The sequence below is a fragment of the Orycteropus afer genome, unplaced genomic scaffold (genome assembly GCF_000298275.1).
Source record: "Orycteropus afer afer isolate SDZICR_OR568_19922 unplaced genomic scaffold, OryAfe1.0 scaffold00006, whole genome shotgun sequence".
In the NCBI taxonomy this organism is placed as follows: domain Eukaryota; kingdom Metazoa; phylum Chordata; class Mammalia; order Tubulidentata; family Orycteropodidae; genus Orycteropus; species Orycteropus afer.
The window spans coordinates 7,516,805-7,529,734 of NW_006921593.1; the positions used below are offsets into that span (position 1 = coordinate 7,516,805).

Sequence of the window (12,930 nt, forward strand, 5' to 3'; positions counted from 1 at the left end):
ATCCCCGCGCGGCGCCCTTCTCCAGCGCCCAGGTGGCGGGCCCGGGGAAGCCCGAAGAGGTCTGGGCTCGGCAGCTGGGGAAACAACTCGCGCCTAAGTTTCCAGGGGGCTCCCTTGTTCCAAAGCCCCTGTCCCCGCGGGGCGGAGGCCCGGCCTTGGGGGCTGAGGTGGACCTGGAACCGGGGCGCCGAGACCCCCGCCGCGGCTGCCCGCCAGGCCTTCACTGGCTTTTTGTCTTTCCCCGTGTCCCATCTGCCACCTTGCTTGACTTACTTAACTTTTCCATAAACGGCAACCAGCAGCTTCTAGTGATGTTTGTAGTATTTACATAAAAACGCATGTCGCCCACTCCTATTAAAATGCAGCTCGTGAGAGCTTTGTTTCCCCTCAGTTTTAGATTCGGCCACTTCCCCCTCCGGGCCTCCAAAGGCGAGCGTGGGGAATGAAAGGGAACGGGCGCAGCCTAAAGGTGTGTAGCGCGTGGAAGAGACCCCCGTGTTACAAAAGAGAGAAAGCGAGCCCCCGTCCCGAAGGTTTGCTGCAAAGCGCCTCTCCGCGCCAACTCTGTGCACCCCGCGTTTATCTTCACCCATCCTGATTTAAAAAAAAAAAAAAAAAATCAGCCAGGAAAATGGCCCAGGTAATAGGAGGAAATACAGACTTTTGTCCAGCATCTAGGAAAGAAAAACGCCCGAAGATAAAGACCCACCCGGAGGACCCAGCTCATTTGCACGCGGGCTAGAAAAGCTGAACAGAAGGAAAGTTCATTGAGGGGAGAAGCGAGCTGTTCACTTCAGACTAGGTCAAGCTGCTTGGTGACTTTTCAGGACCCGGAGTTGGCCACAGTGTGAACTAGCGGTGCAGAGGAAGGGTCCAGAATCAGTGTGTGATGGGAGAAGTCCCGTGGCAACCACGTTCTTTGGGTATTTTTTCATTGAGGCCTTTTTGCCTGTCCCCTCCCCCAGTTGCCATCATTTCAGGCTTTGGTGACATGGACCAGTAAATTAAAGGACTGGAACGCTTACTAGAAGGCCTGTCCTCAGCCTCTAAATGACCTGCACGTTACCGCATTTATAACGTTGGCCTCCTAAGAATCCATCCTCAAGTTTGTCAGACATGGGATCGCTTTACTGCCTATTGTGAATATGGTGTGTGGCCCAGAGGAAGTGACAAACGTGGCAGCCCCAATGAGGATCTGAAAGAACCGAACGGTCTGTTCATCCGCAGCCTCTATCCTGTCGCTCACACACACAGACACACACACACCCACACTCAACACACACCAAGCACAAAAGGAACCTTAAATCAGGAGCAATTTCCTCTCCCGATTCGTGCTTTTTGCGTTTGGAGTACAACCATTTGCTTTGATATTTCTTCGTCGGGCCGTTGGGACTCAATAAGTCACCCCCAAAATTTCAAGTGTTATTTCAGTTCAGTAAAATAATGGAGATGTTTTCTTCTTACAATATCAGCTTGATTTTTTTCAGCCATAATATGGCCATTCTGATTTGAATGAAGAGACACTTTTTCTTTGAAAGTGGGGAAATGCTCAGATCACTAAGTGTGTAACATGGGGAATGCATTCCTAGAAAACTCACTTCGTACTTTGTTGTAACAACACCATGCCTGCAGTTTGGGTTGCATAGCTGCATATTCGTGATCCAGTTGATACATAACTTGTTTCCCCTTCTCCATGAAACGTTTTTTTTGGCAGCTGATTTTTTTGAGAAGATAGTGCCTAAGGTATTTGATTGCTAACCAGAAGAAGTCTGGTGGTTCAAACCCACCAGTCACTCCTTGGAAGGAAGACTGGGCAGTCTACTTCCGTAGAGACACCACCGCCGTGGAAACCCAGGGAGGGTCGCTATCAGTCGAAATCAACTCGTCGGCAGTGAGGGTTTCTTTTTTGTATGTGTGTGTGGAATATACCATTTTATTTCATTATGCTGAAGATAAAAGGCGCTTGGTATATTTTGTTATTATTTCTGCCAAATAGGAAATATCTGTATGTGAGTTCTTTCAAATGTTATGCATAGATGGATGTATGCAGTACCACGCTTGTTTTGTACGTATGTTCCTTTCTTGGTCAGTTAATCTTCTGAAACCCCTCCCTAGAACAGGAAGATTACAAGTAAAATAAAGGGAGAAATAGTCACTATAAAAATACTTTCCATATCACCTGCCTTGGGAACTGTAACATGTCCTGCAGATGTACACAGCAATACTACTTTGTAAATATGACATGCAAGGACTAAATTGAATATCTTCTTTGTACCCGAAAGCAAGCGCTAGATTCAGGATATACTGTACTTCAGAGCCCCCCATTTTCTGTATTTCCTTCTTCCACGTTTATCCACCATTCTCTGCTTTGTCAAACATGCATCTCTGTATAAAGTGTGTGATCTGTTTTACAAGGGAGGCGTTGCAAAAACAATCTCAGTATAGTACAGTCGTTATGACTTTAAATACCGACATAGCTTCCTATTATATGACAGGGACATTTATTTTTTATTTCATTTCTCAAGTTCGTGAAATATTCAGTGATTCAGAAATATTACAACACTTTGCTGCAAACGGACTTCGTGTATATAATTGACACTGGCTTAGTCTTGCTGCTTAAACAGGCTTCTTTCACTGTCCTCCAGCCCCTATGGTAATTAGCAGCCATGATCTCCAGAACTGGCCAGAAGAAATCGCACTCATGAAATGGACCGTGGTCAGCACTGGGGGCAGGTCTGCCTGTGTCGAGTCTCACACCAAGGTTCTTCTGGTTACTTCCAGGGAACCCCTGGCCCCGCCCACCCCTGTCTTGGGATCATCAGACAAACCCTTAGAAATGAATTTCCGGGAGTGCATCTTAATAGTTTGTAGGGAGAAGGGAGCCTAGCATTGGACGTTCCTGGATTGTGGAAGAAAATTGAGAACTAGGCACGTATAAAAATAGCGTGAAGAAAGAGCCGTCTCCAAACAAGTGGTCTGTTAACAGAAGTACAGAATCATGTGGGTGAACTGAACTTCTCTGTGAGCACCTCATAAAGATATGTTTTGCACAGATAATATGTCTAATAAGGACACATTTTTTCAAATCACACATTTCCCCCCAGCAGCTAGCGACACTGCGGAATTCTCTTGCGGTCAACTAGCACCACCTTGTGGATGATTTGGGAAATCGCCGCTTTCCCTGTTGGGCTTTTGAAAATGTAAAATTGCCTTGGAATAATGGTGGTGATGATGACAACGATATTAATGACAATAATAACACTTTCCCCCCCTTCCTGTTTTTCAGGCATCTGATGCCAACTCTGAAAAACTCTTCAACACTGTTGTAAACAAAGGTAAGGACCGCCCCCCCCCCCCCCCCAGTAATGGCTTTGTTAATATGTACGTTTGTGTCATCTGTCGTTTTTGCCCAGAAGGAAGGGCTAGAACACAAAATGCTATCTCTTGGCATTCTGAAGCTACTCTTGCTGTTTTGTGTCATTGCTTGAGACCAATCCGTGTGTGCTTTCCTGCGATACACTGACAACCGGTTACTTTGACAAGAATTGTGTTCTTATTTAAGTTAATTGGATGTAGGAAGCAGTAGTAGAGAATACTAGTCTTCAAGATGCCTTAACTTAGCCTTCCTTCAACCTGCCAGCAGTCAGAGAACTGTAAATAGCCATTTGTGCGGTGGACTGTAATGACCAGTGAAGACTTGCCGCTCACAGTGTTCGGTCATCCACCAGCCTTTCTCTGCTGGGTGCTTTCTGTCGTGTTAATAAAGGAACCAAGGGGGCAAAATATAGGTATGCACCCCTCCTGTTAATTGCTTCCCAACAGCAACAGAGTCAGAGAGGCTGGCAATAGAGCAGTGCATGGAGGGAAAATCCACCTTAAATTACTGCCAATAAGTTTCTGGAAGTTTTCGTTTTCTAGCAGTACTGTTGGCAGTGATGAGTTTTAGGGGAGTCACTAGTCAGTGGTTTTGCAAAGATCCATCACTTGAAAGGTAGGGATTATATAAACCATTTGCCCTTTCCCATTGCACTGGGGAAAGCCTGGTTTAAGGCTTTACGACTTGCAAAGTAAAGTAAGCGGGCTTTCCAGGAATCCGCCTCTGTTACACTAGGTAGCACCTGAGCCTGGTGGGACCTCCCCAGGCCGTGGGACAGCACTTCAGCATGCTGTAGTGGCCTTGACCAGCGATCTTTGCTGGCTGGTGAGGGAAACACATCTCTGCGTACGGTTATCTGGAGCTGCGAGATGATGTTTGAATTCGAACCAGCTGCCATTTTAAATGCGACATTATGTTTAGGGTTCCCGTGAGGTGTCTGGGCTTCTGTGATTGCCGATCCTCCCGGAATTTACCACCACGTTGAGTTTCTCTGTGCTGATTGCGTAATGGGATAGTCCAGATTGATATTTCCGCGTATCTTTTGACAGACTGCAAGTTTGTATCCATTTGCCATCCTTAAAAAAAAGCCCAGTGATGGCCACAGGTTTAGCGCTCCCGTGTAGAGGTGTGTGAGGGTGGAATGCTCCTTTGGAGGAGGGAAGCTCACTGAGACGGTGCTGCAGCCCTGGGACAGAGGAGGTGGCCGGAGGGGGAGGTGGCGGTCGCACAGGTCACTTAAAGGAGGTCCTCAGGTTCAGCCAAAGACTTGTAGCATCTTTCTTTTGCTCATTTGCCCGAAAAGCTCTGGAGTGTGTCCGCTTTATGGGGTCGGGCCCTAAGTGAGCCTTGGCTCTGGGACCTGCCTTCTGGCAACTGCCACCCTCCTCAGACTGAAAGGCCCTTTTTGGGGGCGGGTGGTGGTGGTGGTGCATTATTGATGACCATTGGCGTCCCTCAGCCTCTGTCTCCCTCCCCCTTCTCCAAGCAAACATTTCCCACATGCTTATTTTTGTTTACTTTCCGAGTGTGATTTGCGGCATCTATTTGGTTGTGAATAGCCGTCCCCTGGCTGAGGTGCCTTTCTTCGGAGCTGCTTTTGGGGGGTGACTTCTGCCTTGAAAAAAGGATTCGGTTTTGTGCGCACGAAAATCAACACGGGCCTTTTCTGAGCTTTGCTTGGGAAACCAGACACAAACCAGCATTGTGGCTGGTGGCTGGGTTGCACCTCGCACCAATTTCCATCAAAATGCCCTCTCCTTTCTCCTCCTCTTAATGCCTTATGCTAATGGTTGCTGGAAACATGAATGACAAGAGCTAGAATCTGCAAATCCAGGTGCTACAAAGAAGACTGACTGGTATCCAGCCACCCCCCTTCCTCCCCTGAAGAGATTAAGCTGGGAGGGGAAGGGGAGGAACGCGTTGGGGCGCAGTTTTGTTAAGGGGATTAGTATTCAAACTGCTAAATATCAGGAAAACAACTTCAAAAAGAGCTTGACGGCCTGAGGAGCAGTCCAGTAATTGCTTTGAGACAGGTGCAGAGCGGCTTGTTCTGTGCCTGGGGTTTAGGGTCTGTTTTCCCGCCGGGTGGTGGCCATGGTGACTGGATGGATGGTTGACTAGGGCCTTCGAGGAACTGTCAGCTTCAGGCACATCAGGTTCAAGTTCTGCACAGCTGCCTGCCCTGGAGTCAGGTCTCCAGCCTTTGTCCGCTCCTCTTAGCCAAGAGCAGTCAAAGAGCATTGCAGGAAAGGACGCTTGTGCACCGGGTAACACATGCTGCAGGGAGACTCATCAAAGCCTCGATTATTGACCAGTCCAGCACGAGTGCCGGGAAGCTGACGCGTGTAGCCCTTCACGTCCAGATGTTTATAAAGGCACAGATCACCTCCGCCTCTGAGGAGGCCAACTGCGCTCTTCCCCAGAGAGGCGTGGCTTTAAGCTGCTGTTGAGAGGACGTGGGTGAACCTGGTGGCAGGCAGAGTTGGCCCATAAATTTCACTGTCGGGGGGGCGGTGCTCATCTCACAGCTGAGGTGGCCCTGGGGGGGGGGCAGCGGCCAGGGGGCAGCTTTAATGCTGGTCTCTGCAGACTGTAGACAGCAGGAGCCCTGGCTCCAGCCCTATCAGGCTGTTGGGTGAACTCGACTATGTCCTTTGACCCTTGAGGTCAGGATTTTCAGTGATAACAGCACCTCCTAGTCTGGGGCCCCCATCTCTACTGGGCATGAAATAATTACCTGGCTGGGAGAGGGGTGGAAACAGAGCAGGTACATGGAGTATGTTCTGTGTTGCGTCTGCCTGTGGATTGGGCTTGGCCTTTCCCCATGCTGCTCAGTCCCCCCAGTTTCATGGCGAACTTGGGAGATGCTGGTGTTACGATGTTCCCAGGCCACGCTTGCTTCTGATACCTTTTTATTTCCGTTCCACAAGTTAAACAGCCTGTGCTCATGTGAGCACACGGTGCACCCAATGAGCATTGAGCATTTTCAAAGAGGGGGGACGTGGAGCCTGCAGGTGACAAGGCTCAGGGTTGTCACACGAAGAAAAGTTGAGCTTACATCAAGATCACAGGTGCCCTAGTTGATCTTCACGTGTTTAAATGTTTACAGGATGTTCATGTGTGAGTTTTATGAATCCTTCTCTCTGTGTGACTCAGCCATCTGCCAAAGGAAAAATTCGTTTTCCCAGTGAGACAGACACACACACACACATAGTGACTGACTGTTGCAACTACTGCCCCTTTGTGGTTGGTTGAACCCTACTGTAGGAGTGGCAGGACGTCTACCCCAAAGTACCCCAAAAGAACTTTCCAGATAATACTGTACGGTCAGTATTTACCGTTTCTTGGTTCAAACCCACCAGCCACTCCTCAGAAGGAAGGTTGGGCAATCTACCACCTTCGAAATTCAAGGAGGGGTCGTTATGAGTCGGATATGACTCGACAGCAGTGGGTTTGGTTGGGTTTGATTGCCTACGCCAGGTCTTGCTTCTTGGTGGTTCTGCCACTTTGATATATAGACAGAAATACAGAAAGTGAGTTTCTCTTGGCTGGACACCATCATCCAGCCAAGAGAGTCCATCTCTTTCAAAACTCTTAATTTGCCCCAGGGCACAGTTACCTGGGAGGAGGAATGGTAGTCAGGTGTTGTCCTTGTCGGAAGCCTGGTTTACATGTTGTCAGCCCTGGTGTGTGTGGAGTGTGCTTTGGGTTAGGTGTTGGCTGCTGCAGAGTCGGGGAGCAGAGGGTTGGGATCGGACTGTTGTCATCAATAGGGTTCCTGTTAGCTGACTTCTTGGAGGTGAATCAGCAGACCTTGAATTGCTGCCCCTTCTTGCCTCCCACTCCTCCATCCTGCAATCAAGACAAGTGACAGATCTGAGGTGGCCGAGAGGAGGGTTCCACCCTGTGGCCTGCTTGTCCTGTCTCTTTCCTGTTTCCAAAGGTGAAGACCTTTGTCTGCTCTTGTAGAAGTTGCCCCTCCTGGGGAAAAGCCCTTTGAATTAGCTAAGAGTGTGCCTGGCTGACAGAACATGTCCAAAGTGCTGGGTCAGGGCTGTGATGCCCCTGGTCGGGGGACCCCTGACTTCTCTTCCCTCCTGCTGTGAGCTCCCAGTATCCACTGACAGGCACCTGACAAAGGCACCCCACCCACTTCAGCCTTGCCAGCCAAAGGGATTCTGGTGGACACCCACACCCATGCACCCCATGGATTGAACGCTCAAGTCACCTTGAGCGGTTTCTCCTCTTGGAAGCCCTCTTGGGGCTTTCCCTTGGGGCTGGGTTTGACGGAGGATTTCCAGTGGGACACAGAGGAGCATTAACGACTGATGACACAGTGCTTAGCTCTGCAGGGCTGGTGGGTATATTTGACCATATGCTTTTATCAGCAGCGTGGAAAGGAAACCTGGCTAGAAGAAATTGCTTAAGAGCTAAGGAGACAAGGTGTGAAACCGGTTACCATGAGATGTTGCTGGTGTGGTGAGAATCAGGAGCTGGGTCCCTAATGACAAAGAGATTCGTTAGGTTTAGACAGGAGGGAATTCCTTGCTTGAGTTGGTGACAAAAAAGAGAAGAGTTCTGTTACCACTGAGACCGCTGGTTTTTTAGAACAACCCTTCTCCTAAAACAATGCCATGCTTTTTATGTAAGTGGAAGTAACACAGTGCACTGTGGGATAGCTTTCTACATAATTTTTTTTAAAAAAAGGTTTAGAGTTTAAAATCCCTTTCTAATGAACATATGGAGACCATTGCAAAATTCCTTGCAGCAGTCTTGGACTTAGTTGCAATGAGGCCATGCACCCACCACATTCCTGACGTGCAGAGGAGTGAACTGAGCCTTTGTAAATGAGTTTGTGTTTTGGTTTGGGATTTTTACTGTTCTTTAGCATCCTAAATCCTAGATAAGGGCAAGTTGGACTATCACTCAGTCTTTATTTTTCTTCCTCTGGAGCAGTTGACTGGATTTCCAGGCACTGGAGATGTCTGACAGGTGGAGAATTAAATGCTATTGAAGGGTAATTGGTGCTTGATTGAGACAGAGGAGTTAGGAGTAGTAGTTCAAATCCTCCTCCTCCTTACCCGCACTGCAAATAGCATGCAATCAGATCCCTTTGTTATGGAAATTGACCTTCCTATATGTGTATCTACAGAATGTGTTCTATAGAATTATTCCTGGAGAATTCTGGGAAGCAGATGCCTTATATTGTCAGTGTGAACCACCCAGAAGGGCCTATGTTGGGAGAAGTGTTGACCTTGGGAGAGATTTCCAGCAGCTGCTGTCTGGGCTTACGTTGGAATCCTGGGTGATTTTGGATCCCATCTCAGGAATGTAGGTGAAGGGGGTGAGGAATATTCCAGGTTTCTCCTGGGTATTGATGGAGGTGGAAACGGAAACATTGTGGAGGACACCCGGGCACTAAATGTAGGAGTTCCTCGTGGTTTGACTTGAGAACCTCTTCTCTCTTAGGGAGCCCTGGTGGTGCGGTGAGTAAGTACTCAAATGCTAAGCTCCTCACCAGAAGGTCAGCAGTTCAAACCCACCAGCTGCTCCACAGGAGAAAGATGTGACAGTCTGCTCCACTAACGATTACAGTCTCGGAAACCCTGTGGACAGTTCTACTCTGTCCTATATAGTTGCCGTGAGTCAGAATTGACTAGATGGCAGTGGGTTATGGTTTTAGGTGTTCTTCTGGTGTCTTTGGGGTAGAATTTTGGTGGTACAGTTGTCCCTCGATACCCGCGGAGCATTGGTTCCAGGACCCTGAAGATAGCGTAATCCGTGGGTGCTCAAGCCCCTCATAGCAAATACCATGGCGTGGTATTTGCGTATAACCTGTGCACATCCTCCTGAATATGTTAAATCACCTCTAAGTGCCTGAGAAACCTAATCCAATGGCAGCGCTGTGTAAGCAGCACTGTGGGCTTCTGCTTTGCCTCTGAGAGAGTGTTCCGACGTCATTGTCTTGTGTTTTTTTTTTCCTTGGATCTTTTCAATCTGCAGTTGGTTGAACCCATAGATGAGGGACCCCATGGGTATGGAGGGCCAACAGTGCTGTCATTGTCCCAGGTAAACACAGAAGGCCAGCCCCCTGATCCTGCCTGTGGTTTCCGGGGAACAGGTCACCCTACAACAGAATGTTTTCTTTTAGAAATAGTTGCCTTGGAGTCACGTGGAGATGCCACTCTGCTTCCTTTCAAGCCCCCTTCACAAGCCCTTCACTTCCTTTGTGGGGTGATTGGTGCTGTTCTCTGAATGCGTTTTCTGCATGCTTGCGATATGTGCCAAGAAGTGGGAATGGCAAACTGGCGCTCTCTTCGATCTGTATATATTCAGGGTTTTGTGTAGCCAATGATGTGGTAGCTGGCTGTCTCAGAAAGTAATCTGCACTGGTAATAGACGGTGCAGATGACAGACAGCACCTCCAGTCTCAAGAGCCTGTAACACGCACAGTCCCTGACAAAGGGTTTCCCCCGGGCACACTGCTTTCTCCAGCCGCAGGCCTTAAACCCAGACTTGGGCTTCCTGCGTGGAGGAGCCGGGTGTCTGCCCCCTGGCCTCTGGCTTATTTCTCCTTTCTGACAACTGCCGAAAAATGTTGTTTTCTCCAAAAATGTATGTTTATTTAACTAGGGTTCTTTTTTGCTTCCCAATCTGGATTCCATTCATTCACTTACCACTCCAATTAACTAACAATTATTTACCATTAACAGTAATTACAGACGCCAGTTAAGCGCCTACAGATGTCAACTGTTAGCTTTGTACCTAATCACTCAATGAAATGGAGAAAGTTCAACAAACATCAATTAGCCAGGCAATTAGTATGAGTTAGGAAAGAGCATGTTATCATGTGTGAGCTGATTGAATTTATTTTATTTTGGCAGTAAAAGACACACGGCAAGCAGCAATAAGTTCCTCAGATAAGAGAAGAGTCTATTGTTTTGCAGTTTACATAAAATTCTTGCCTTTCCTGTGTGGAAGTCAAACACACTCTTGCCTGGAATTTGTTTAACGCGCCAGCTGGGTCTCAGTTACTCAGAAGGCCCAGCAAGGCTCAGTACCGAGAAGCAGCCATGGGGGGTCATGAACCCCAACAATACGCTGCCTAAGGAAATGGCAGAAAGCAGTTGTGCAGAAAATGACACATCTGCACACTGGTGGGCTCTGTGCTTTCTGGAGCTTCACCCATCGAGCTCGTGGTAGAGCCAGCGCCACAGCAGACTGGGTGGTTTCTTGGTGCCCTGACTTTGGTCACTGTCTTAGTTTTAGCCTGGAGCGCTTCTGGAAGTGTTTTCCCCCCAGGTCCCAGTCAGTTCTTTAAAATGGAATTGCTGTCTGTTGAAGAGCCCCTTGGTGAATTCACCAGGGCGATTCTGGGCTTCCATGGAGAGGTTCTGGACCACTCCCCAAAAAGCCCCAGTGGCACAGTGGGTGAGCACTCAGCGGTTAACTGAAGTCTGGCTGTTCCAATCCACAAGCAACTCTCATGGAGAAAGACCTGCTGAGCGCCGCCTTAAAGTGTCTGGCTGAGGAACCCCCGTGGGGCAGTTCTCCTCTGTCCTAGAGGCTGATGGGAGTCGGGTTTGACTCGACTGCTCACAACAGCACAGCATTTCCCCTCGCACCCGCTCCCAGCACCCCCACACTCAACATCTGACAGCTGAGCTTGCCTGGCCCTTCGGGGCACTAGACTGGAAGGTTCCATTATGTAAGACAGTCCATAAGTTGGTATTTGGGGGTCATTTTGCCTCCAGGTGGAAAGCTGGCCGTGAGTGGCTGTACCACGGCTCCCCTGCTCAGACTGGTTTCTCACCCATCCCCGGAGCCTGTGGAGTAGGCCTGCAAGGAGCCAGCCCTATGGGCGCCCTGTCAGGTCTCAGTGGGTCTTCTGTGCAGAATGTCTGCATTTGAGCAAGCTTCTCAGCGTTAACCAGGTTGAAGACTTGAAAAACAAATATCCTGCCACTGGTCTAGCTTAGGATACAGAGCCACTGGGCCCTGGGTGGTCCTTCAGAGATGCCTTTGCTCCTCTGTGTTGGTCCTTTGGGTCTCTGCTAGTCTGCTTTTGCACAATCGGCTGCAGTAGCAAAATAACTCAGAGGATACCAAAAATCGAAAAAACCAAACTCACTGCCGTTGAGTCGATTAGACTCTTAGCAACCCCTCCTGGGGTTTCCGAGGTGAGATCTCTATGGAAGTAGATTGCCCAGTCTTCCTCCCAAGGAGTGGCTGGTGGGTTTGAACCGCCAGCCTTCTAGTTAACAGTCAAATGCCTTAGGCACTACGCCACCAGAGCTCAGGATTACAACCAGAGAAGTGGCCCATAGGTGGCTGCTGTAGGTCAGCTGCTGCAGCCCCATCATCTGTCCTGGGACCCAAACTGAAGGAGCAGCCCCATCATCACAGTGACCGGGGTGGCTGCTTAAAGTGGCGGTTTCCCTGTAACATGTGCATTTCCCACCATCTCATTGGCCAAAACAAATCACATGATCAAGCCTGCTGTCCTTGGCAGTGTGGAAGTCAAACTCCTCCCCTAGGCGATGATGCCTTGAAAGGAGGAGAGAAGGAGTCAGTCTGTCACAGGGTCCAGCCAGTGATGTCACTTCTTAGGGGTTAATGAGAGTGTGTGTGGGGAGGGGATGTGACAGGAATGAAACTCTGCCCGGTCCTTTATCAGACCGTGTTTCACTGCTGTTCGTAGGCCAGTTTTTTCAGAAGTGGATGGCCCTGTCCTTCCTCCCAGTCTGTCTTAGTGCGCATGCCCCACTGAGACCTATGCACCATGGGCGGCCCGGCTGGTGTTGGAACTACAGGTGGCAGAGCTTCCAGCATCACAGGAACACACGAGTCACCTCAGGACGACACGCTGACCGATGAGTGGTGGATAGGCCCTCAGCACCAGTGTTTTCTTCTGTAAAATGGAAATAACCCACTGCATCCCACAGAGTGGCTATGAGAACTGAAGGAGATGTATATGAGATGCTTAGTCTACCATGCACCGTATCTTACCTAGTGATACGTATCGGGCTAAGGAGCAATAACGAGGAAGACCCTCAAAGAAGTGGATTGACACAGTGGCTGTAGCAGTGGTATCAAGCACATCAGTGATTGTGGGGATGGCACAGGACTGGGCACTGTTTGGTTCTGTTATACACGGGGTTGCCCTGAGTCAGAACTGACTTAACAGCACCTAGTGCCTAAGGCACTTGACTGCTAACCAGAAGGCTGGAGGTTCATACCCACCAGCCACTCCTCGGAAGGAAGGTTGGGCATTCCTACTTCCGTAGTGATACTGCCTCGGAAACCCAAGGAGGGGTCGCTATGAGTCGGGGCCAACTCGATGGCACATAACAACAACAACAACAAGGAGCCCTGGTGATGCAATGGTTAAGGACTGTCTGCTAATCAGAAGGTTGGTGGTTCAAACTCACCCGATGGCTCGACACAAGGAAGACGTGGTGATCTGCTACCCTTAAGATTACAGCCTTGAAAACTCCTCTGTCAGGGTCCTTAGGAATCAGAGTTGACCTGACCACACCTAACTACAGCAACAT

General features: G+C 49.1%; 1 protein-coding gene across 1 annotated transcript in view; it reads left to right on the forward strand.

Annotated features, from left to right (window-relative positions):
• Nucleotides 1-12,930, forward strand: part of AUTS2 (activator of transcription and developmental regulator AUTS2) — a 1,395,185-nt gene that overhangs the window by 1,276,868 nt on the left and 105,387 nt on the right. Inside the window, exon 6 of the mRNA XM_042780996.1 lies at nt 3,287-3,335. Within this exon, the coding sequence (XP_042636930.1) occupies nt 3,287-3,335 (49 nt within the window). The remainder of the gene's footprint in view (nt 1-3,286; nt 3,336-12,930) is intronic.